Below are 23,156 nucleotides of genomic sequence, written 5' to 3' on the forward strand. Positions count from 1 at the left end.
TCCAGGTTCTTCCAGGGAGGGAAGAAACTTTGGCCTTCAGAGTGTTTTGCACACCATATCCCATCATCCCCTCACCTTTGGGCTGATGGGAGTTGCACTTCAAAAGCCAGAAGAGGGCGGCCTTTTCTTGACCCTGGTGGTGGAGGAGGCACTTCACTCCCGCATGTGGCTTTCAACACGTTAAATAACTTTAACGTGCCATAAGGCAGGTGAGGGGGAAGGAGAAAAACAGGCTCCGTGACTCAGTCAATCCCTCTTTCGAACGGCCTCTTCTCCTTCCATCTTCCACTTTTCCAGCACTGTGGTCGGGCCACCTCATCCGGAGGGTTCCGAGTTTAGAAAAGCCGATCTGTCTCTGGTTCAGCAGAATTAGGCATGCTTGGACCCTCTGGATGGTGTTGAACCATAAGGGCCATGATCCCTTAACTTTGGGCATTCAGGATGGGGATGATGGGAGTCCCTAACATGTGAAAAGCTAGTGATTCCTTACTCCTTTTGGAAGTTGTACCAAAGGGCAAACCAAGTGGGTCAAGAAAGCTAGACGTGCAGACATTCCCTGTTTTCTATCAAGATGCAGTTAGAACACCCGACCTTTTTCGGCACCGAGCAATCCTAACCATATTTTAAAAACCACCCACCTTCAGTGGCAAGCCACAGCGGTCCGAGTACGGTCATTCCACGGTAGGGTGTGAGCTTTCTAGCTCTCCAGAAACTCCATCTTGAGACTAAAATGTGCAGCCAACGTTTTGGACTTTGTTGCCCAGAACGTGGGACATGAACCGACAAATGCCAATGACAAACAAGAACATTTTTTACTCTAGGGGGATGCGGGGAGCCCTTCAACTGCAAGATAAACTAAGAAGACAGGATGTTCCCCTTCTTTTGATTCAGCCATGAGCCGTCAAGTCATTTCTGTGTTAAGGCGACTTAATGACCTCTGACATGGCTTGCCCTTAAGAGCCCGTCTCGGATCTTGCAAATTAAATGCCACGCCTGCCTTTTGTGCAGTGGTTCCCGACTTTGGGTAACCCTGGTGTTTCTGGACAGCAACTCCCAGCTAGTGGTGAAAGTTTCCGGGAGTTGTAGTGCAGGAACACCTGGGTTATCCATGGTTTGGAACCAGGGTTGGGTGAATCAATTTGTCTCATGTTCGGTTTCTCAAGAGAGGGTGCACGGTGACCTTGCGGAAGCTTTAGCCGAGATTTCTGCCTTGGTATGGGGTAGGATTGGATGACCTCTTGGGGTCCCTTTTCACTCCACATTTCTGGGCTTCCGGAGAAGACAACCTGGAAATGGACAGATGTTTAGGCCTAGCAGCTCTCCAGCCAGCAAAGCTACCTGTTGGGGAGGATGGGCTATGTAGTCAAAGTATTCTCTGGGGCACAAATTAATAAAGAGAACGAAAAATGAGTGGGATGCCCGGAAAAAAACATCATCTAGGCATGCTGAAATAGGGAAATCCCCGCCTCTTTGTCTTCCTGCCAGCTGTTCCAGATGCGGCATCCGGGCTTGCCAAGCAAAGCATTGTGGGAGTTGTAGTTTAAGCAATGCCCAATTCTAACACGCACCCCCGTTTGCCAAAAAATCTGTTTCACCAAATTACAGACCCCAGGACAAAACTCTAGCAATTAAATCGGTATCGGGCTGTGCCGGGTGCCTGTACACGAAGACGCGAACCCTCATGCTTTTGAGCGATTTCTGCTTTCTTGCGATTACAGTACTGTACCGTTAAAATGGGATATTTTTCCCCTTCCTTTCCTCCGCCACTTTCTCCCCGGGGCTGCACAGCCATGCGCAAAAACCTGCGCGCAATGAATTACGGCAGCCTTAATAAAAAAGGTGGGATTTGTTTGCAATGGTCCTTAACCTTTAAAATCCAAAATTTGGGGGGGGGACATCCAAACCCGCCGGAGTCTAGGCGGCAGAAACTACAACTCCCAGGATGCCAAGCGGGCGGGCTCACGCGATCCCTTGCAAAACCCACAGAGGCTCTTTCGGGTTCCTTGCGCGAGGCGCTCCTCGGCTTTGGCAAAAGGGCAAACTCGGTCGCCGGGAGAGAAGGCGATTTCTCCAACGCGCAGCGACCCTTTCCAAGCGGAAATTTGACAAGCCAACGGAGGAGGGAAGAAAGACCCAGCCAGGATGATGCCAGTAAGTCTGCCTTTCCTATTTGAGCCCGGGGGCGGGGAGGCTGAAGGGCTTGTTTACCAAGCAATTTAAAGTCCAAGGCTCGCCTCCATCGACTTTCTCCACTGTTCCCAACGTTTGAAGCCCAAATCTGGCCTCTTCCCCCCCCCCCCAAAAAAAGGACAGGGAGGAGTGGATGTTCTGGTTTTTTTTTTTTCCTAAGGGTGTTCTCTATTTTCCAAGAAGTCTTGGTGAAGAAGCCCTCTTGCTCCTCTCCCCAGTTCCCTTTGGAAAAACCCACCCCACCCCTTGCTTTCGAGTTGGAGCGCATCTTCGTGGGAAGGCGCAGCCTAAGACCAGCCGGATTTGGGTCCGGACGGAAGAGCCCCCAAAACACGTTGAGCCGTTCTGGCCAGGTCCGTCCCGGTTGTCGGGGGGGGGGGGTCTTTCCAGCACCAGGACCCTGGCGGGTTTTCCTGATTTGGGTGGTGGTGGTTGGAAGGGCCTTTCCAAAAACAGATGATGGGCGAGGTTTGGGTGCGATCTGGCCCCTTTCTGCTTCTCCCTGGTCTCCGGAAAAGACTGATAGGGTTCGGACAGTGGGAGAGAAGAAAGGGAGGAAAATGAAGCCCTCAGCCAGACTCTCTTTCCAAATAGGAGTCATGAGAAAGAGAAGTTGACCTCCGCGAGAGGAGAGGGAAGTACAGTACTGGGGAGGCAGCGTGGGGTAGGGGTTAGAGCATGGCATGGAGACTTGGAAGATGGGAGGCTAAGGGTTGGCCTCCCGCCTCCCCAAATCCTGAGATTGGTGTCTCTCCCATTCATCCTGGCCTTCCTCGCAGGGGTTTCCGAAAGGTAGAAGAGGGAAAGTGGAATCCAGGTGCACCACCTGCTCATCCAGGGAGAAACCTACCTGACCCTCCGTGTTCAGTTCAGCGTTCATAGCCTTCCTATAGGGTGGCACCTGAAATTCTCCCTTTAGGGGCATTTGGGGGTCCAGCGATAGAGCAGAGGGGCGAAAGACAAGACCCCCTTTTTAAAAACGGTACGGGAAGGGGGACCTTTGAACAGGTACCCTGGCGGGGAAAAATTACACCACTGTGGATAAAACGTCTTTTCAAAAAGAAACTGGACATTATTGTGCAAGACAGAATCGAATATTGTGGAAGAAGATGTAGGATTGGGGTGGGGGAAACAAGAAAGGCATTTCTCCTAAAAAAATTATTTACTAGTTTCAAAACTGCATTTTATCCCCTCGACTGTCTCTGTCAAGGGACACTGAGTCTCGTGTGGCACAAGAGAAGACCAGGGGTTTTGCCCGGAGAGGGAAGCAAGTCCCTTTAGCCCATCCTGGAAAACAGAACTCCAAAGAAAGGTGGGACAAGTTACCAAAAGGGGCTTCGAGTTATCGGCACCTCCACTTCGTCACCGTTTGATGCTTAGTTTGATTCATGAAACACGACGGAGCAAATCCATCAAAGCAAAGCGCCCTTTAAAGTCACCAATGAAAACCCTCCGTACCGAATCAGAAGGGAGAAAACAACCCCTGAAAAAGAGGAAGGCCAGCCAAGCGATGGATGGGCTCCCTAAAGGAAGCCACAGGCTTGAGCCGAGGGCAGAGAACAGAGCAGGGCTCTTGAGGACCGGACACCTTGGAGACGGCTCATTGGTAGGATCTCTTTCACCGGGATGCCACTTCACGGCCCCTCAGAAGAGGCAAGAGTGGATCTCAATCAAAATCTCCCCTGCCAGTGGATTTGGGAACTCTTTGAGGGCCTCTTTCTCCTTCCCAAACTCCTTGGCAGTTGGCCTTGGGTGGCTTCTAACCCTCTTTGGGTCCTGCTTTCCCTAACGGCAGGGACAGGGGGGCTCGGCCGCTCCCTAGCCCAAGGTTCTGTGCCAATCCGGGCAAACCTTTTTGGTTTGGGGACCCATCACCTGTGCCAATAGCTTTCATTTAATCATCCAGCCCAGCTGGCACATCCGCTGTGGCTTGGCAGCATCTCTTGCAAACAGCAAGCCTGTGGGAGGTTTTCCATCCGACCCGCCCAATCTGACGTAAACAGTATCAGCCAGATAACTGGTTTCATAATTTATTTTAAATATTTTTAACCCGCCTATCTCCTTTTTTTAAAAAAGGGGTCCCAAGGCAGCTTACATCATTAAAAACACATGCTTAAGAGCCCAAAACAGTAAATGATTCAAATGTAAAAGAACGCAGTGGCACTTTAGGATGCTTAGGGGAAAAAAGGGTTAAATCTGAAGAACTTAATGGAATATTTTCTGGTTAGCAAAGTTAAGAGACGAAGGTTGAAGGGATGATTTCTCTGAGCATGTGCAGAGTGCCTCCAGGACTCTACAGGTATACCGAGAGTCCCATCAAGTGGAGAGGAAGGGATCTTGTATTTATTGGGATTTTCTCTCCGGTGGACAGACCCCAGGGGTGGGTGTCAGTTCTGACCCTGTGACACACACGCAGCTCTGCCATCCCCCACCCAGTTACCACCCAGGTGTTTTAGATCACAAAACCCATCAGCAACAGCCAGGAGAATCAACATTCCAGAATGCTGGGTGTTGTAGTGCAACATAACCCAGAGGGCACAAAGTAAAAAAAGAACTGGTTGTTGTAGGTTTTTCGGGCTGTTTGGCCATGTTCCCGAGGTTTCTCTTCCTAATGTTTCACCCGTCTCTGTGGCCGGCATCTTCAGAGGACAGGAGTCGGAACTCTGTCTGTGTTCTGGTGTAGTGTGTGGGATTGTTGAGTATTTGTAGCTGTGGGATCAGGGTTTTTTTCTTTTCAGGAGACTGGGTGATTATGGTGATCAGGGTGTTATGGGTGTATTGTTCAGATAAGGAGGGATCTGTCACTGTGATTGATGTGTGTCGTTGGCTAGTATTTTGTCTACAGTGACCACCGGTCCTTGGGGCTGGATAAGAGTTCATCCTCCTTTTTGCAGGCTGTATTTTTCAGTGCTGGGAGCCAGGCTTTGTTGAGTTTTAGACTTACTTTTTTGTTGAAGAAAATCTGCTCTGTCTTCTACAACAAAGCTGTGGAACCTTGCCCTCTTAGGATGATTATCATCATCATCATCTCAGAACTGCCCATCTGGAAGGGACGGTAGAGATCATCAAGTTCAGCCTGTGATAAGGAGACCCTGGCGGAAATCAAACTCCCAACCTTTGGCTCTGCGTCCAGAGATCTAAAACAAGCCCGCAACCCATAATCCCCAATTTTAAACATTTCGGCTTTAGGACTGATAGGACATAAAATCTAAGGGGTCTTGAGAGCCTAAGATTCTCCATTTCATTTTATGCTATATACCCTTTTCACACTTTTATATGTCCACCTAAAAATACCATGTTTCCCTGAAAATAAGAGAGGGTCTTATATTAATTTTTGCTCCAAAAATGCATTAGGGCTTATTTTCAGGGGATGTTTTGTTTTATAGTCATGTCATCTGGTTGCTGCACAACAGTGGAGGGCAGGGTTTCACTTAACTAGGGCTTATTTTTTTGGGGGGGGAATAGGTCTTATTTTCAGGGAAACAGTATAATTCTCAGATTGACTAGAAAAACTTCAGCAGCTGAGAAATCATGGCCTGGTGAAAAATGCAGGTAAGAAAAATATATTCTACAGATGCTAAAGGGACACTGAACTTACACTCATTGGAAGGTGGGACATAGGGACCCGAAATGGATCACCTGAGGGGGAGGACACGCATGGCTTGAAAAGAGTTGGGTTTTGAATGGGCAATTTAGAGCCGTTGGCTTTACAAAAGTCCTGCTCCTGATTGGTGGATATAGCTCAGGGGTTCTTTCTGCATTAGGAATGTGTTTTTGCAGTGGGGTGTCTATGGGGAGTGCCATGATAAACACACACACACACACACATACACACACACACACACACACACCATGCTTTACAACTTTGCCAACTTTACAACATTGCCCACCTGTAGGTCATCCTGCTTCTTTCCTTCTCTTCTACAGATGTATTTCTATTTCTCCGACCAAGTGGTCCTTCTGTTTGACTTCTGGAACGTCCGCAGCCCGGCGGGTAAGAAAGCAAACCCGCTTATCTGCGTAAAATAGAAGCTGTTCGGCCAAACCAGAGAGCTTCTTGAAGGACAGCGAGGGATGAGATGAAACCTTAGCCCCAGAAAAACCAGGCCGTCTGAAAGAGGGCTGTGTTCCTCGGGACGCCCGAGGCCTCCGACCAAGGCTCGGCTGGCTTCACCCTCTTGTCCAGGACCAGCACGAAACGGTCCAAGAGCCACCGGGGGAAGGAACGCCATCACCTCCTTAACCGATGGGCAGGTGGACTTTGGGTCTCTGCTCCTCCATTTTGTTCTGTTCCCAGTGAGTTTGGGAATCAGAGACTCCAAGGTCTACCTGTACTTGGTTGCTTTATGTGTGTGAAAACTTATTTTCTCCAGGCGCACCCTTTGGGGCGCCTCCTTCGTGCTAGGCCTGAAACGGGTCCGCAGCTGTGAGTAAATAATCATTAGCTAAATTACATGCCTTGATTCCCGTCTTGAATGACAGGAACCTCCGCCAACCGGCTCCAACCTCTTCCCAGCTTTTAGTCCGAACGGCCGATGGAGTGGAGGCTGCAGCTGGGAATGTTGCACGAACGCCCCGCCACTCCAGTGTGGCTGGATGGCCAAGCGGCGGGCTGGGGTGGGACTGGGCCCTCCTCCAGGTTTCCCCGGACTCCGATTCCCATCATCCATCACTAGAGGCTGCACTGGTTAATCCTGATAGGGGTTGTTGTCGTTCAACACTCCTAGACCACATTGGTAATAAGGATCCATTTCCCAGCACATAAGAGCAGTTGAAAATATCACTTTTCTACGCCGTGTTTCAAAGCCAAGGTGTTTACGCCCAGCCACCCAAACCATCAGCTTCCACTGAAGGGTCGGTCAGCTCTCTGGGGTCGGCTCTCTTCCCACCTCTCTGTTTTCTTTCGGCAGGCATGGTCCTGTCGGTGGTGGTGATCCTCCTGCTGGCTCTTCTCTATGAAGCCATCAAAGTAGCCAAAGCGAAGGTGATCCTGCGGATGATGCCGGCTTTGGTTCCCAGCGTTAGCCAGGAGACCTTAAGAGAGCCGGAACAGGCCTCCATCAACGCAGGCCTGGAGCAGCCGGCCGGCACCTCGAAGAAGTAAGGAAAAGAGGGGAAAAGGCTGGAAAGGGGAAATGACGCCCTTCCCCAACCTCTCCCGGGGTCAAGATCCAGGGGTTTTCTCTGGTTCCCCCACAGGGTGCCAATTCATTGCCATCCATGCCAGGGAAAGAGCTGAAAGGCACCATGTTAGCATTCCAATCAGACCCATTTAGAATTTGCTATTTTCACTGGTTCAGATAATAAAATGTTGGTTTTTTAAGATGGTAAGTGGGAGGAGGCACACGATGTAACACAAAGGAAAGACCAAAGCAGGGCAGGAGAGGAGGCATCCACCTACAGTGGTGCCTCGCTTGACGAGGATAATCTGTTCCAGCGAAATTGCTGTAAAGTGAAATCCTTGTCAAGAGAAATAAAAAAGCCCATTGAAAACTGGTTCAATGCGTTCCAATGGGCTAAATACCTCATCGTACAGCGAAGATCCTTCATAGGGTGGCCATTTTCAGGTGCCTGTAAAGCAAAAAATCCATCCTAAAAACAGCAGGGAGCCATTTTGCACAGCGGGCGGCCATTTTTAGAGCGGCCGATCAGCTGTTTTAAAAACATCTTTAGGCGAAAAATCAGTTCCCGAAGCAGGGAACCGATCATCGGTAAGCGAATTTTCCCCCTTAAAACATCGTTTTGCGATCACAAAAACCTCATCGTCAAGCGGATTTGTCGTTTAATGAGGCAATCATTAAGCAAGGCACCACTGTACTTGATCATAGGCTTAGGACCGTGGTATGATGGTGCTTCAGCAGGCGTTTGCGTCTTTGATTTTGGTTGGGTTTTCCTTTGAACGAACTACTGGCCCCTACATGACACTCGCCTGGAGCAAACGAGAGGCAACAAAGGGCAGAGACAGCTAGGCCCTGCTCCAGGTGAGCAAAAGGTCACAATTTGTTTTTTTCTTGGGCGGAAACTCCCAGAATTCTGCTTGGGAAATTCTTCTGGGAATTGGAGTCGAAATACCTCTACAGCCCACGGGTGGGCAACTCAAGGTCCCGGACCTCTTTAGCACGTAGTTATCTCTTCTTCTTCTTCCCCCCTTTTTCCAAAAGCCCTTTCCTATGGCACGTGGCTCAGACCCTGCTCCACATAGCCCACGTCGTCCTGGGCTACCTGGTGATGCTCGCCGTGATGTCTTACAACGCGTGGGTCTTCTTAGGCGCGATCGTCGGCTCCACAGTCGGGTACTACGTCGCCTACCCCTTCCTCAGCATCCAATAGCGGCGGGACGGTGCACTCCAGAGACGGCTTAGCGGAGGGAATGCAAACTGGACGTTACATCAGGATGGGAAGGGGGAAGACTCGGTGGGGCCTGGAAATGGCCTGCGGTGCTTCTTTGGGGAACCTCCTTTCTCACCTCCGTAGGCAAAAGAATGAGACTTTCCGATGCATTCTTTTTCAGAACAGAAATTTTGCTTCTACTGTTGTTTGCTTTTTAAACGCGATTCCCAAAGTGCCTTTCAGAACAGGATTTGTGAAGACAGGGTCTGGGCAGGACCTGTCGGTAAGGAAGGTTCCCCTTGCTACACCTTGGCTTTACCTCCTCTTGAGTTTCAGAATCTCAGGTCCAGTGGAAGTGGGGCTCAAGGCAGGCAATCTCCTGAACTTTTTGGAATCACTGCCATGTGCAACAGGGTGGGGGAGATCCCAGGATCCCTGGTCTTAGAATCATAGAATAGTGAAGTTGGAAGGGGTCTCTAAGGTTATCACTTCCAACACACACACCCTTCTCGATTGAGTAATAGAGATCAAAGCAGATCTGCCTGGTGGTTGTCTCAGCTTCTCTTGAAGGCCTCACCACCTCTTGAGGTCATGGGCTCTAACGCTTGGGAACGTTCCCCTGAAATTCAGCCTAAATCTGGCTTCTTGCAACTTGAGCCCATTGTTGGCTGGATTCAAGGAGGTCCCGCAGTGAGTTGCAAAGGACTCTGCAGCAGGTTGGGCATCATCAGCATCACCTCCAGGCTGATGAAGGCCTCCCGGTCAGCTTGGAGTGGAAGACTGGGCATAATCCAGACAGACGAGAACACCCCCAGGAGGTGTCGGGAGTGGCCAGTGGGGTGAAAAAGCCAGGTTGGTGAGACAGGGGTTCAAGTGACCAATCTGCCATGGGGTAAGAGAGAAAGGATGGTTTAAGAGGGAAATGCACTAAAAAATGTAGAGGTGTGCCAAATTCTTTTCTCTCTGTGTTGGGGACTTTCTTAAACTTAGGGTTAACCACTATTAGGAATTTTTAAAAAATACTATTTAAAAAAGTAATAAAATAACCCATAAGAACTTCTTAGAAAAATATGTGATTGTTGTGTTTTCACAAAATCTTTTTGGGTCATACTCACTACTAACGGTGTCTAAGCTCTAATAAATAATAATTGTGTGTTTTCAAGCCAGTCCTGAATTAAGGTTGACCCTTTCCGGGGAAAGAATAACTCGGGGGTGGTTTCCTCTTCCCTTCTTCTGGGGCCACTCTTGGTCCACCATGCAGCTGGCCCAAGACCATCTGCCCCAGGACGATACAAGGTGGCAAAACTTGGTACGCATGCCAAGTTCTGTGTGTCAAAGGAGAAGACAGCCTCCATCTGCCTGCCCAATAATCGGTCTCTTGGCCAGAAGCAAATCCTGCCTTGTCCAGAGGAAGATGCTGGGAAAGATGGGGCATCCTATGGCCATCCAGTTTAGAAAGAACAGGCATATCATCCTGTGGAGGTCAAATCAGAAGAACCTAAGAAGAGCCCTGCTGGATCAAGCCAAGGGCCCATCTAGTCCGGCTTCCTGGATCTCACTGTGGCCCCACCAGGTGCCTCTCGGAGCACACGAGACAATGACAGACCGGTCGCCTGATCCTCCTCTTCCCCTCCATCTGGCATTGGGAGGGACCTGCCTTCAAAGCCTGGAGATGATACTTTTGTCTTAAACGTTTGGTATAAGATTTGCAATAAACCATTTGGGGAGGGGGGAAAAAGGAAAGGCAGGCTTGGCTTCCCACAATGGAGGCACTTTGAGAAAGAGAGCAGCAGCACAAAGCTGCCTAAGAGGCACCCAATTCCGAGAGAAATTCTCAAAAATATTTCAGAGGTCGGCGGAACTGGGCGTCTGGTGAGTCCAGCGGAAACGGTTTGACAAGGTGGCCGCCTCGGATCACGGCCGGTATTTCTTCGCGAGGCTTTCCTCCGACCGACCGCCGGGATGGCTCAACCTTATTTGCAGCCGGCCTTTCGGCGTGGAGGAGGCCCCTTGGCTGTCAGCCGGCCGGCCGGCCCCTCTCCCACCTGCCATGCTCTCCTTCGATGGTTCCCTGCCAGGAGTCCCCAGGTGTTCTTGGACTACAACTCCCAGAAGGCTCAGGCAGGTGTGGGTTTATGTTTGCATGCGTCCGTATTCTGTTTCACACCTGCAATCCAAAGACGTAGCGTTTTCCACCTTAATGGGGAGCCTTGTGGGGACTCTCCAGGTATCCCTGGACTTCAATTCCCATCATTCCCGGGCAACGTGAGACCATGGGGAAGATGGGCATCTGACTCTAAACAGTTCTGGAAAGCTCCACATCTGAAAGCCGTCAAGTTCTCTATTTCAGGACCTGAGCTTCCAACTTATGAGTGTTAAAACAAGTTTCCTTGTGTCCCCTGAGCATGTGCAGAAGATATTTCTCTTAGTACTCAACGGCCATAAAGATTGTCCCTTCCAACCAAGACTGAGGGCTATTTCATCCATTTCCTTAGCTTGGCCGTGGGGTGTGTCTCTCTATGGGGAGGCAGTGAATCCCACCCTTGTAAAGGGTGCACTTTTTACCAGCCACCCCCCAACCAGGTGCCTTCCAGATGTTTTTGGGGTCCCACATCCATCTGCCCTGGCCAGCAGGGGTAATGGCTGTGAATGCCAGGCGCCAAAGATCCAGAGGAAGCCACCCTTTTCGGGGGGGAGGATGCAACCACAGTTGCTCAGGGGAACTAGCAATGCTTGGGGTGCTCCGCCAGATGCCCCACCTCCAGTTGTGCAGACTGACAATTGAACCACCGCTCCAGCCAGTTCACTTTGGTGGTGGTCTGGAACCTGCCGCCCGCCCCGGCCGAGGTGATGGAGAGGAAGACGCAGGAGATGCGGCAACGAACGAGGGCCGCCCAGGGACAGCCGGTCCCCTATGTATTGCTGGCGGGACCCTGGAGGGACTGCGCTCTGCTCCTCTGGTGGGTACTGCTGCCGGCGGCCATGGCCGTGAGCTTGGCCTTCACTCTGGTGGAGAAGCATTGATACCCTGCTCCACCCCTCAATCTCAGGCGGCAGCATGCCTTGGGTCAGCATGTCGGCCACCCTCCTCCATCCCAGGTGCAGAAGCCAGAGAGCAGCCAGGTGGGCACAGCCAGGGGCGGGGCTTAAGCAAAGGCCCGCCCACCCTAAGGTCGAAGCTTCCACCGTTGCTAAGGCAACCAAAGATGCTCCCACCAGATGCCCCGCCTCCAGTTCTACAGATTGACAGTCGAACCACCATTCGGGCCAGTCTGCTTCCGTGGATCCAGGTCCCTTCACCAGCTCCTCCTCTCGTGGATCATCTTTGTCTCCTCTTGGTCGCCTCTTCACTCATCTTGGTCTCCTCCTCTTGGCCCTTTCCCTGGTCCTTCTTCCTCCTCCTCCTCGCCTCCTCTTTGCTCTCCTTTCCCCTGGTCCACCTTCCTCCTCCTCTTCCTCCTCTTCCTCCTCCCCCCTCCTCTTGGCTCTCCTTTCCCTGGTCCATCTTCTTCCTCCTCCTCCTCCTCCTCTTCCTCCTTTTCTACCTCCTTGCCCCCTCCTCTTTGCTCTCCTTTCCCCTGGTCCTTCTTCTTCATCCTCCTCCTCCTCCTCCTCTTCCTCATCTTCGCCCCCTTCTCTCCCGATGGCGTGCTGTAGAGTGGTGTGGAACCTGCCGCCCACCCCGGCCGAGGTGATGGAGAGGAAGGCCCAGGAGATGCTGGCGGCGGCGAACGAGGTGGCCACCCAGGGACAGCCGGTCCCTTACGTGTTGCTGCCGGGACCCTGGAAGGACCACGCTCTGCTGCTCCGGCAGCTGTTGGTACCGGCGATTGTGGCCGTGAGCTTCGCCTTCACTCTCGTGGTCGCCCAGGTGGCCGGAGTGGAGCTGGGGGGCACGGCACTCCTGCTGGGCGTAGTGGTGGGTTTCTGGGCGCTGGTGGAGGACTGGCGAGGGTTCCCCTATGAGCCCTTGTCTCCCCCGTGCCTCTTCCGGCCCCGTGTCCCCCTCCGGATCAGCAGGCCATGGCCCGTCACCCTCCCGCCTCTTCACACCACAGCCTCCCGCATCTCTTGGAGCCCCCCCCCCGTCCAGACAGGTAAGAAAGGGCATGTTGCCTTGAACCCTTCCCCAACAAAGCAATGCCCCCCTCCAGCCTCTTGGCCCCTGAGAGAGGCCAGAAGCGCTGGTCTCCTGTGGGGACCCCATCAGCCTGGGCTCCCTGGGGGCCCCCAAAGTGCCCCTTCCTGCTGAATTCTTGCCCCCCACCTCTCTCCAAGGGGAGGGCAGAGCCAGGGTTGAGTCTGGAGAAGGAGCACCAAGGGGGTGTGAGGGGGGAGAATGTGCTGGCTGGGAGGGGCTCCTCTTTCTGGCCGGTGCCCCTACCCCCCCCGAGCCCCAACCAACCTCCTCCACAAAGGGTCACGGGGCACACACACTCCTATAGCGAAGTCCACCTCATGGTGGGCAGAGAACCAACTGGGAAGCCGAGGGGCCTTTAGACCTCTGCCCCCCTCTACATGGCCAAGACCTCTCTTCTTTCCCCCGCCCCAACACAGGCATCTGCAGGCCACCCCTTGAGAAAAGGGGGCAGCAGGCAAAGTCTCAAGGCAAAGCCTTGGAGGAGACCCCACCCAGAGGGAAGGTCCCCTTTCTCTGCAGGGAGAAGGAGGGAGAAGGAAAAAGAGGGGCAGCCAGGGGGTTCCCACTGGGTGAGTTGCCCCTTTTTCCAAAGAAAAGCTCCTTGGTCTTGTCTGGGGGAGATATATGGGGTGGCGCTGGCTGCTCTCTGTCCCCTCTGGACCCACAACTTGCTTTCCTCCCCCAGGCAGGCCATCCTTCCTCCAGACCCTTGCCTGTGGGGCTATGGATGGGGGGGGGACAGATGGGCCTGGGTGGGGGCCAAGGGACTCCTGGGCTCCTGTCTGATTTGACCTGATGGTTGTTCTCACCCCATGTCCTTGAGCCCTTTCTCTCTGGCCAGTCTGCGTCTTATCCCCGTCTCACCTGCCTCCTTTCCTCCTGCCCTTCCAAATCCTCTCCCCGTGTCTCCTGCCCCCTTTCCTCCTGCGCCTACAAGTCCTCCCCAGGTGCCTTCCACTCTAATCCGTCCTGTCCCAACCCTCCAGCCTCCGTCCCAAAAGCGGAAGCTTGGGGAAGACATGAGCTCCCCTTCCGTCAAACCCCAGAAGATCCAGCCCAGGTGAGGGCAGACAGTCGGTCTCAAGGGAGGACCAAAACGAAGACACCAGGTGGAAGAAAGCAGAGGCCAGTCAAGGAGCATCCCCCATGAAAGGGGCAAGGGGTGAAAGGAAGAAGGCGAAGCTGAGCAACCGGCAGGAACGTTCCAGGAGGAGAAGGGAAGGGAAAAGGCCCTGAGCTTTAGAGACCGACTGCGAGGAAGAACGGAAGGCAATCCGGAGCCAAGGGCCAAGAAGCTAGAGCTTCATGCTCCCCGGGTGGTGCCCGTTCTTCTCCTGCTGTCCCGGAAAGTCCACTCCTTCTTTTCTCCTGCGGTAGATGAGGCGACCCTGGCCTCTTCTCTGGGAACGCTCCAGGAGCACTGTGTTATGAGGGACAGAGCGTGTGTTTGTGTGTGTGTGATGGAGGTTCCAGAAAGACCAGCCCCCCTCCAGACCTGAAAAGAAGAAGGTGGAGACTTGCAAAGAGAGACGGGATGGTGAGCCTGAGACAAATCTGCAGAGGGGAGCAAGACGTACCCGCGTCTCACTCCAGACGGAGCTGCATCTGGAAGGGGAACTGCAAAGTTGGGACTTCTTTCCAGACCAGAAGAGGAGAAGCCGGTTGGCTCAAGCCAAGTCTGTGGCTAATGGGAAAAAATGGACGCAAGGGAAAGGAAGCATTCTCACGTGGCAACAGATGGGATCGGCCCAGGACCCCTGCTTGCCCAGAAGGGACTTCTTCTGCCCAATTTGATATCACCTGTGAATTTCATAAGCATTCCCTGCACTCTTTCATCATCCAGGCTATTAATAAAAATATTGAAGAGCAGCGGGTCCAGGACTGAGCCTTGGGGTCCCTCACTGGTGACCTCCTCCCAGTTAGAGAAGGCCCCGTTAATCCTCACCCTCTGAGTCTAGATTCTGTCGCCAACGGTGTATCCACCTGACCCTTTGGTCTATCCAGCCCACACCTCGTTCGCTTGCTCATCAGGAGATCATGGGGCACTTGGTCAAGAGCTTTGCTGAAGTCCAGATAGACGACGTCTACAGGCCCTCCTCTGTCTATCAGGGAGGTGATGCAATAAAGGAAAATGAGATCAGATTAGTCTGGCAGGATTTCTTCTTGACCAATCCGTGTCGGCTTCTAGTTCTTACTGCCTCGTCTCCACAGTGCTTGCATGGGGACTGTTGTATAACCTGCTCCAGAATTTTGCCTGGGACGGAGGTCAGGCTGACTGGCCTGTACTTCCCTGGCGCCTTCCTTTTTTCTGCCCTTTTTGAAGGACCAGGGAGAGCCTCAGCCCTCCTCCTGTCTGTCCCCTGGCACCTCACCCGCTTCCCATGATTTCAAGAGTCTAAGGGGCGGAGGTTGCGAGATCAACCTGCTGATCTCTCGGCCTGGACTTTTAACTCACTTGTATCGACCCTCCTTGAGGTCGCCTCGGTTCAGCAAGGAGCTACCAGAAAATGGTGGTGGTGGTGGTGGAGAACCTCATGAGATCTAGTTTCTTAATTCCCATTTTTTTAAAATCTCCTGAGGAATATAGTTGAGGGAGGGATAGCCTGCAGCTTTTAACTGAGAAAACACAGAAATGCTCACGCCTGCTTTTATTGGAGGAGAAGAACATACCTGTGAACCAGGAAGGCCTTTTCCTTCCCCCTACAGGGAAGACCAAACCGGCACGTTTTGGGATTGCAGGAGACTTCTGCGGTGCTCGGGATGCCCCCCCCACCCAAGCCCACCTTCAGCACCTGGGATAATTTGTGTAAAGTGCAGAGTAAAACCCGGAGTGGCTTGTTGCTGCCCCCAGACCTGGAAATTTAACCTTGGCCCTTGCTGGTTACAAATGGAGCCTTAGGGACAGACTGAATATGGCCTGGGGGTGGGGGGGTGGGGGCTCTTTGAGAGATAAGGGGCCTCCTGGTGATAAAGGAAGGGGCTCACTTTGGAACCAAGCTGTCCTGGGAATCCAGTGGGACCTCTGACTCCAGGTTGTCCCTGTGAAGAAGACGGACAGAAGGGGAGAGGTTTACTATGGCATCGGAACCGCAAACCCCCCCCTTGAGAGAGAGTAGCACCAGAACCAGCCAAAGTGACTGGAAATGCCAAGCAAATTGAAGTGGACGTAGGAGGATGCTGATGCGGGCCGTCCTTTTGGGAGCTACGATCAGGGCCAGACTATGAACCTCCCAGACAGCCTGTCTTTTGAAGAGGGAATTCCTTAACGGATGTGAAACAAAACCATTTCTTCTCGAGTTCCCCAAGAGTGGGACCAAACCTTACCTTCTTGCCCATGGGACCTGGTCTTCCTCGGACACCAGCAGGACCCGAAGAGCCCGGGAATGTCAGAGCCGATCACTGCCACTTGCCAGGGTGACAACCCGCCTCGTTTTCTCAGGGCAACCAGCGATGCTCAGGGCGCTCCCCCAGATGCCCCGCCTCCAGTTGTGCAGACTGAAAATTGAACGGCCGCTCAGGCCAGTCCGCTTCGGTGGTGGTCTGGAATTTGCCGCCCGCCCCGGGCTGGGAGATGGTACAGAAATCACAGGAGATGCTGGCAGCTGCGAAGGAGGCGGCCCTCCAGGGATAGCCAGTCCCTTATGTGCTTCTGGCAGGACCCTGGAGGGACCGTGCTCTGCTCCTCTAGTGCCTGTTGCTGCCATCGACTGTGGCCGTGAGCTTGGCCTTCACTCTGGTGGTCGCCCAGGTGGCCGGAATGGGGCTGGGGGGCACGGCGCTCCTGCTGGTCATGGCGGTAGCGTTCTGATGGAGGATTGGCAAGGGTTCCCCTACGAGCCCTCACCACCCCCAGCCCAGCGTCCCCCTCCTGCCTCTCCAGATCACGGCTTCCCGCGTCTCCTGGAGGGCCCCCAGTCCTGACAGGTAAGAAAGGGCATGCTGCCTTGACCCCCCCAAACAAAGCAATGCCCCCCTCCAGCCTCTTGGCCCCTGAGAGAGGCCAGAAGTGCTGGTCTCCTGCGGGGACCCCCTCGGCCTCAGCCTGGGCTCTGGTCCCACGGTGCCCCTTCCTCCTGAATTTCTGCCCCCCACGTCACTCCAGGAGGGCAGATCCAGCGTTGAGCCTGAAGAAGGAGCACCAAGGGGGTGTGTGGGGTGAGGATGTGCTGGCTGGGAGGGGCCCCTCTTTCTGGCTGGGGCCCCCCACCCTCCGGACCCCCACCAGCCTGCTACACGAAGGGCCACAAGGGGTGGCTGTGGATGGGGGGCAGGGACAGAGGAGCCTGGGTGGGGGCCATAGGGCTCCAGGCTGATTTGACCTGATTTGGGGGGGGGGGGTCCTGGTCACTGAGAATGCCTTTGTTTCCCTCTTCAGGGCATGGCAACCTTTCATCCCAGCCACTCCTCCTCATAGGGTCCCCCCCCTCCACCGTGGGATGGCGCCCAGAGACTGTCGTGGTTTGATCTGCTCCTGGGGAGACCCTGGAGGGAACCCCCTCTGCTCATGTTGGGGCAGAAGCTGTTAGTGCGGCGCTCGTGACCATCAATTTAGGCATCACGTGGTGGATCGCCTAGCTGGTCTATATGGGGCTGGGCGGGAGGGCGTCCCTGGTGGCCCTGGTGGTGGCAATTTGGGCCATCATCGTGATCTGTGGCTGGTTGCCCCAGGACACCCCGCCTGCCCCGTACCCCTTGCGGCCCCACGACCCCCACCTGGACTTTTAAGTCACTTGTATCGACCCTCCTTGAGGTCGCCTCGGTTCAGCAAGGAGCTACCAGAAAATGGTGGTGGTGGTGGTGGTGGAGAACCTCATGAGATCTAGTTTCTTAATTCCCAATTTTTTTAAATCTCCTGAGGAATATAGTTGAGGGAGGGATAGCCTGCAGCTTTTAACTGAGAAAACATGGAGACGCTCACGCCTGCTTTTATTGGAGGAGAAGAACATACCTGTGAACCAGGAAGGCCTTTTCCTTCCCCCTACAGGGAAGACCAAACCGGCACGTTTTGGGATTGCAGGAGACTTCTGCGGTGCTCGGGATGCCCCCCCCACCCAAGCCCACCTTCAGCACCTGGGATAATTTGTGTAAAGTGCAGAGTAAAACCCGGAGTGGCTTGTTGCTGCCCCCAGACCTGGAAATTTAACCTTGGCCCTTGCTGGTTACAAATGGAGCCTTAGGGACAGACTGAATATGGCCTGGGGGTGGGGGGGTGGGGGCTCTTTGAGAGATAAGGGGCCTCCTGGTGATAAAGGAAGGGGCTCACTTTGGAACCAAGCTGTCCTGGGAATCCAGTGGGACCTCTGACTCCAGGTTGTCCCTGTGAAGAAGACGGACAGAAGGGGAGAGGTTTACTATGGCATCGGAACCGCAAACCCCCCCCTTGAGAGAGAGTAGCACCAGAACCAGCCAAAGTGACTGGAAATGCCAAGCAAATTGAAATGGACGTAGGAGGATGCTGATGCGGGCCGTCCTTTTGGGAGCTACGATCAGGGCCAGACTATGAACCTCCCAGACAGCCTGTCTTTTGAAGAGGGAATTCCTTAACGGATGTGAAACAAAACCATTTCTTCTCGAGTTCTCCAAGAGTGGGACCAAACCTTACCTTCTTGCCCATGGGACCTGGTCTTCCTCGGACACCAGCAGGACCCGAAGAGCCCGGGAATGTCAGAGCCGATCACTGCCACTTGCCAGGGTGACAACCCGCCTCGTTTTCTCAGGGCAACCAGCGATGCTCAGGGCGCTCCCCCAGATGCCCCGCCTCCAGTTGTGCAGACTGAAAATTGAACGGCCGCTCAGGCCAGTCCGCTTCGGTGGTGGTCTGGAATTTGCCGCCCGCCCCGGGCTGGGAGATGGTACAGAAATCACAGGAGATGCTGGCAGCTGCGAAGGAGGCGGCCCTCCAGGGATAGCCAGTCCCTTATGTGCTTCTGGCAGGACCCTGGAGGGACCGTGCTCTGCTCCTCTAGTGCCTGTTGCTGCCATCGACTGTGGCCGTGAGCTTGGCCTTCACTCTGGTGGTCACCCAGGTGGCCGGAATGGGGCTGGGGGGCACGGCGCTCCTGCTGGTCATGGCGGTAGCGTTCTGCGCGCTGATGGAGGATTGGCAAGGGTTCCCCTACGAGCCCTTACCACCCCCAGCCCAGCGTCCCCCTCCTGCCTCTCCAGATCACGGCTTCCCGCGTCTCCTGGAGGGCCCCCAGTCCTGACAGGTAAGAAAGGGCATGCTGCCTTGACCCCCCCAAACAAAGCAATGCCCCCCTCCAGCCTCTTGGCCCCTGAGAGAGGCCAGAAGTGCTGGTCTCCTGCGGGGACCCCCTCGGCCTCAGCCTGGGCTCTGGTCCCACGGTGCCCCTTCCTCCTGAATTTCTGCCCCCCACGTCACTCCAGGAGGGCAGATCCAGCGTTGAGCCTGAAGAAGGAGCACCAAGGGGGTGTGTGGGGTGAGGATATGTTGGCTGGGAGGGGCCCCTCTTTCTGGCTGGGGCCCCCCACCCTCTGGACTCCCACCAGCCTGCTACACGAAGGGCCACAAGGGGTAGCTGTGGATGAGGGGCAGGGACAGAGGAGCCTGGGTGGGGGCCATAGGGCTCCCGGCTGATTTGACCTGATTTGGTGGGGGGGGGTCCTAGTCACTCAGAATGCCTTTGTTTCCCTCTTCAGGGCATGGCAACCTTTCATCCCAGCCACTCCTCCTCATCGGGTCCCCCCCCCCTCCACCGTGGGATGGCGCCCAGAGACTGTCGTGGTTCGATCTGCTTCTTGGGAGACCCTGGAGGGAACCCCCTCTGCTCATGCTGGGGCAGAAGCTGTTAGTGCGGCGCTCGTGACCATGAATTTGGCCATCACGTGGTGGATCGCCTAGCTGGTCTGTATGGGGCCGGGCGGGAGGGCGTCCCTGGTGGCCCTGGTGGTGGCAATTTGGGCCGTGATCGCGATCTGTGGCTGGTTGCCCCAGGACACCCCGCCTGCCCCGTACCCCTTGCGGTCCCACGACCCCCACCGGCTCAGCCAGCCACGACCCGTCACCCTCCCACCTATACAGACCACAGCCTCGCGCGTCTCCTGGAGGGACCCCGTCTTGAGAGGTAAGGAAGGGCATGATGCCTCCCCACCCACAAAGCAATGCCCCCCTCCAGCCTCTTGGCCCCTGAGAGAGGCCAGAAGTGCTGGTCTCCTGCGGGGACCCTCTCGGCCTCAGCCTGGGCTCCCCACGGTGCCCCTTCCTCCTGAATTCCTGCCCCCCACGTCTATCCAGGGGGAGCGCAGAGCCAGGGTTGAGCCTGGGAAAGCATCACTAAGGGTGCGTGTGTGGGGAGGATGTGCTGGCTGGGAAGGGCCCCTCTTTCTCGCCGGGGCTCCTCTTTCTGGTTGGGGCCCCCCACCCTCCGGACCCCCACCAGCCTGCTACACAAAGGGCCACAAGGGGTAGCTGTGGATGAGGGGCAGGGACAGAGGAGCCTGGGTGGGGGCCATAGGGCTCCAGGCTGATTTGACCTGATTTGGTGGGGGGGGGGGGTCCTGGTCACTGAGAATGCCTTTGTTTCCCTCTTCAGGGCATGGCAACCTTTCATCCCAGCCACTCCTCCTCATCGGGTCCCCCCCCCTCCACCGTGGGATGGCGCCCAGAGACTTTCATGGTTCGATCTGCTCCTGGGGAGACCCTGGAGGGAACCCCCTCTGCTCATGCTGGGGCAGAAGCTGTTAGTGCGGCGCTCGTGACCATCAATTTAGCCATCACTTGGTGGATCGCCTAGCTGGTCTGTATGGGGCTGGGCGGGAGGGCGTCCCTGGTGGCCCTGGTGGTGGCAATTTGGGCCATCATCGTGATCTGTGGCTGGTTGCCCCAGGATACCCCGCCTGCCCCGTACCCCTTGCGGCCCCATGACCCCCACCAGCTCAGCCGGCTACGGCACGTCACCCTTCCGCCTCTACAGACCATAGCCTCGAGCGTCTCCTGGAGGGACCCCGTCTTGAGAGGTAAGGAAGGGCATGATGCCTACCCCCCCCCACAAAGCAATGCCCCCCTCCAGCCTCTTGGCCCCTGAGAGAGGCCAGAAGTGCTGGTCTCCTGCGGGGACCCCCTCGGCCTCAGCCTGGGCTCCCCACGGTGCCCCTTCCTCCTGAATTCCTGCCCCCCACATCTCTCCAGGGGGAGGGCAGAGCCAGGGGTGAGCCTGGGGAAGCAGCACAGAGGGTGCGTGTGTGGGGAGGATGTGCTGGCTGGGAGGGGCCCCTCTTTCTGGCTGGGGCCCCCCACCCTCCGGACCCCCACCAGCCTGCTACAAAAAGGGACCACAAGGGGTGGCTGTGGATGGGGGGCAGGGACAGAGGAGCCTGGGTGGGGGCCATAGGGCTCCAGGCTGATTTGACCTGATTTGGTGGGGGGGGGGTCCTGGTCACTGAGAATGCCTTTGTTTCCCTCTTCAGGGCATGGCAACCTTTCATCCCAGCCACTCCTCCTCATCGGGTCCCCCCCCCTCCACCGTGGGATGGCGCCCAGAGACTGTCATGGTTCGATCTGCTCCTGGGGAGACCCTGGAGGGAACCCCCTCTGCTCATGCTGGGGCAGAAGCTGTTAGTGCGGCGCTCGTGACCATGAATTTGGCCATCACGTGGTGGATCGCCTAGCTGGTCTGTATGGGGCCGGGCGGGAGGGCGTCCCTGGTGGTGGCCCTGGTGGTGGCAGTTTGGGCCGTGATCACGATCTGTGGCTGGTTGCCCCAGGACACCCCGCCTGCCCCGTACCCCTTGCGGCCCCACGACCCCCACCGGCTCAGCCAGCCACGACCCGTCACCCTCCCACCTATACAGACCACAGCCTCGCGCGTCTCCTGGAGGGACCCCGTCTTGAGAGGTAAGGAAGGGCATGATGCCTCCCCACCCACAAAGCAATGCCCCCCTCCAGCCTCTTGGCCCCTGAGAGAGGCCAGAAGTGCTGGTCTCCTGCGGGGACCCCCTCGGCCTCAGCCTGGGCTCCCCACGGTGCCCCTTCCTCCTGAATTCCTGCCCCCCACGTCTATCCAGGGGGAGCGCAGAGCCAGGGTTGAGCCTGGGAAAGCATCACTAAGGGTGCGTGTGTGGGGAGGATGTGCTGGCTGGGAAGGGCCCCTCTTTCTCGCCGGGGCTCCTCTTTCTGGTTGGGGCCCCCCACCCTCTGGACTCCCACCAGCCTGCTACACGAAGGGCCACAAGGGGTAGCTGTGGATGAGGGGCAGGGACAGAGGAGCCTGGGTGGGGACCATAGGGCTCCAGGCTGATTTGACCTGATTTGGTGGGGGGGGGGTCCTAGTCACTGAGAATGCCTTTGTTTCCCTCTTCAGGGCATGGCAACCTTTCATCCCAGCCACTCCTCCTCATCGGGTCCCCCCCCCCTCCACCGTGGGATGGCGCCCAGAGACTGTCATGGTTCGATCTGCTCCTGGGGAGACCCTGGAGGGAACCCCCTCTGCTCATGCTGGGGCAGAAGCTGTTAGTGCGGCGCTCGTGACCATGAATTTGGCCATCACGTGGTGGATCGCCTAGCTGGTCTATATGGGGCTGGGCGGGAGGGCGTCCCTGGTGGCCCTGGTGGTGGCAATTTGGGCCATCATCGTGATCTGTGGCTGGTTGCCCCAGGATACCCCGCCTGCCCCGTACCCCTTGCGGCCCCATGACCCCCACCAGCTCAGCCGGCTACGGCACGTCACCCTTCCGCCTCTACAGACCATAGCCTCGAGCGTCTCCTGGAGGGACCCCGTCTTGAGAGGTAAGGAAGGGCATGATGCCTACCCCCCCCCCACAAAGCAATGCCCCCCTCCAGCCTCTTGGCCCCTGAGAGAGGCCAGAAGTGCTGGTCTCCTGCGGGGACCCCCTCGGCCTCAGCCTGGGCTCCCCACGGTGCCCCTTCCTCCTGAATTCCTGCCCCCCACATCTCTCCAGGGGGAGGGCAGAGCCAGGGGTGAGCCTGGGGAAGCAGCACAGAGAGTGCGTGTGTGGGGAGGATGTGCTGGCTGGGAGGGGCCCCTCTTTCTGGCTGGGGCCCCCCACCCTCCGGACCCCCACCAGCCTGCTACAAAAAGGGACCACAAGGGGTGGCTGTGGATGGGGGGCAGGGACAGAGGAGCCTGGGTGGGGGCCATAGGGCTCCAGGCTGATTTGACCTGATTTGGTGGGGGGGGGGGTCCTGGTCACTGAGAATGCCTTTGTTTCCCTTTTCAGGGCATGGCAACCTTTCATCCCAGCCACTCCTCCTCATCGGGTCCCCCCCCCTCCACCGTGGGATGGCGCCCAGAGACTGTCATGGTTCGATCTGCTCCTGGGGAGACCCTGGAGGGAACCCCCTCTGCTCATGCTGGGGCAGAAGCTGTTAGTGCGGCGCTCGTGACCATGAATTTGGCCATCACGTGGTGGATCGCCTAGCTGGTCTATATGGGGCTGGGCGGGAGGGCGTCCCTGGTGGCCCTGGTGGTGGCAATTTGGGCCATCATCGTGATCTGTGGCTGGTTGCCCCAGGATA

The 23,156-nt window shown here is 55.8% G+C and overlaps 1 protein-coding gene and 2 long non-coding RNA genes across 4 annotated transcripts; 1 reads left to right on the top strand and 2 right to left on the bottom strand.

Moving 5' to 3' along the window:
- Positions 1–1,987: 1,987 nt before the first annotated feature.
- On the top strand, positions 1,988–9,682 carry SLC31A2 (solute carrier family 31 member 2). 2 transcript variants are annotated; one of them, XM_020813255.3, is made up of 4 exons: positions 1,988–2,151; positions 6,118–6,184; positions 7,101–7,290; positions 8,352–9,682. In XM_020813255.3, the coding sequence occupies exons 1-4, from the start codon at positions 2,143–2,145 to the stop codon at positions 8,518–8,520; spliced, it is 435 nt and encodes a 144-aa protein (XP_020668914.3). In that variant the 5' UTR covers positions 1,988–2,142; the 3' UTR covers positions 8,521–9,682. The 2 variants fall into 2 exon arrangements, with proteins under 2 accessions (XP_020668914.3, XP_078238892.1); XM_078382766.1 differs by lacking the exon at positions 1,988–2,151 and adding an exon at positions 2,412–2,543.
- Positions 9,683–14,697: 5,015 nt separating this feature from the next.
- On the bottom strand, positions 14,698–17,336 carry LOC144585151 (uncharacterized). The gene is made up of 2 exons (XR_013539665.1): positions 15,986–17,336; positions 14,698–15,700 (listed from the first exon to the last, which is right to left on the bottom strand). It is a non-coding gene; the product is annotated as an uncharacterized LOC144585151 (long non-coding RNA).
- Positions 17,337–17,570: 234 nt separating this feature from the next.
- On the bottom strand, positions 17,571–19,260 carry LOC140702954 (uncharacterized). Its single transcript, XR_012082225.2, has 2 exons — positions 18,264–19,260; positions 17,571–17,978 (listed from the first exon to the last, which is right to left on the bottom strand). It is a non-coding gene; the product is annotated as an uncharacterized LOC140702954 (long non-coding RNA).
- Positions 19,261–23,156: the final 3,896 nt, after the last annotated feature.

Source organism: Pogona vitticeps, chromosome ZW-PAR, assembly GCF_051106095.1.
Source record: "Pogona vitticeps strain Pit_001003342236 chromosome ZW-PAR, PviZW2.1, whole genome shotgun sequence".
Lineage (NCBI taxonomy): Eukaryota > Metazoa > Chordata > Lepidosauria > Squamata > Agamidae > Pogona > Pogona vitticeps.

Bases quoted from the DNA above. Each gene is read 5' to 3' on its own strand.
- SLC31A2 (XM_020813255.3), top strand. The intron at 6,185-7,100 runs GTAAGAAAGCAA...TTCTTTCGGCAG, and splicing joins GAACGTCCGCAGCCCGGCGG to GCATGGTCCTGTCGGTGGTG. The intron at 7,291-8,351 runs GTAAGGAAAAGA...TTTTTCCAAAAG, and splicing joins CCGGCCGGCACCTCGAAGAA to CCCTTTCCTATGGCACGTGG.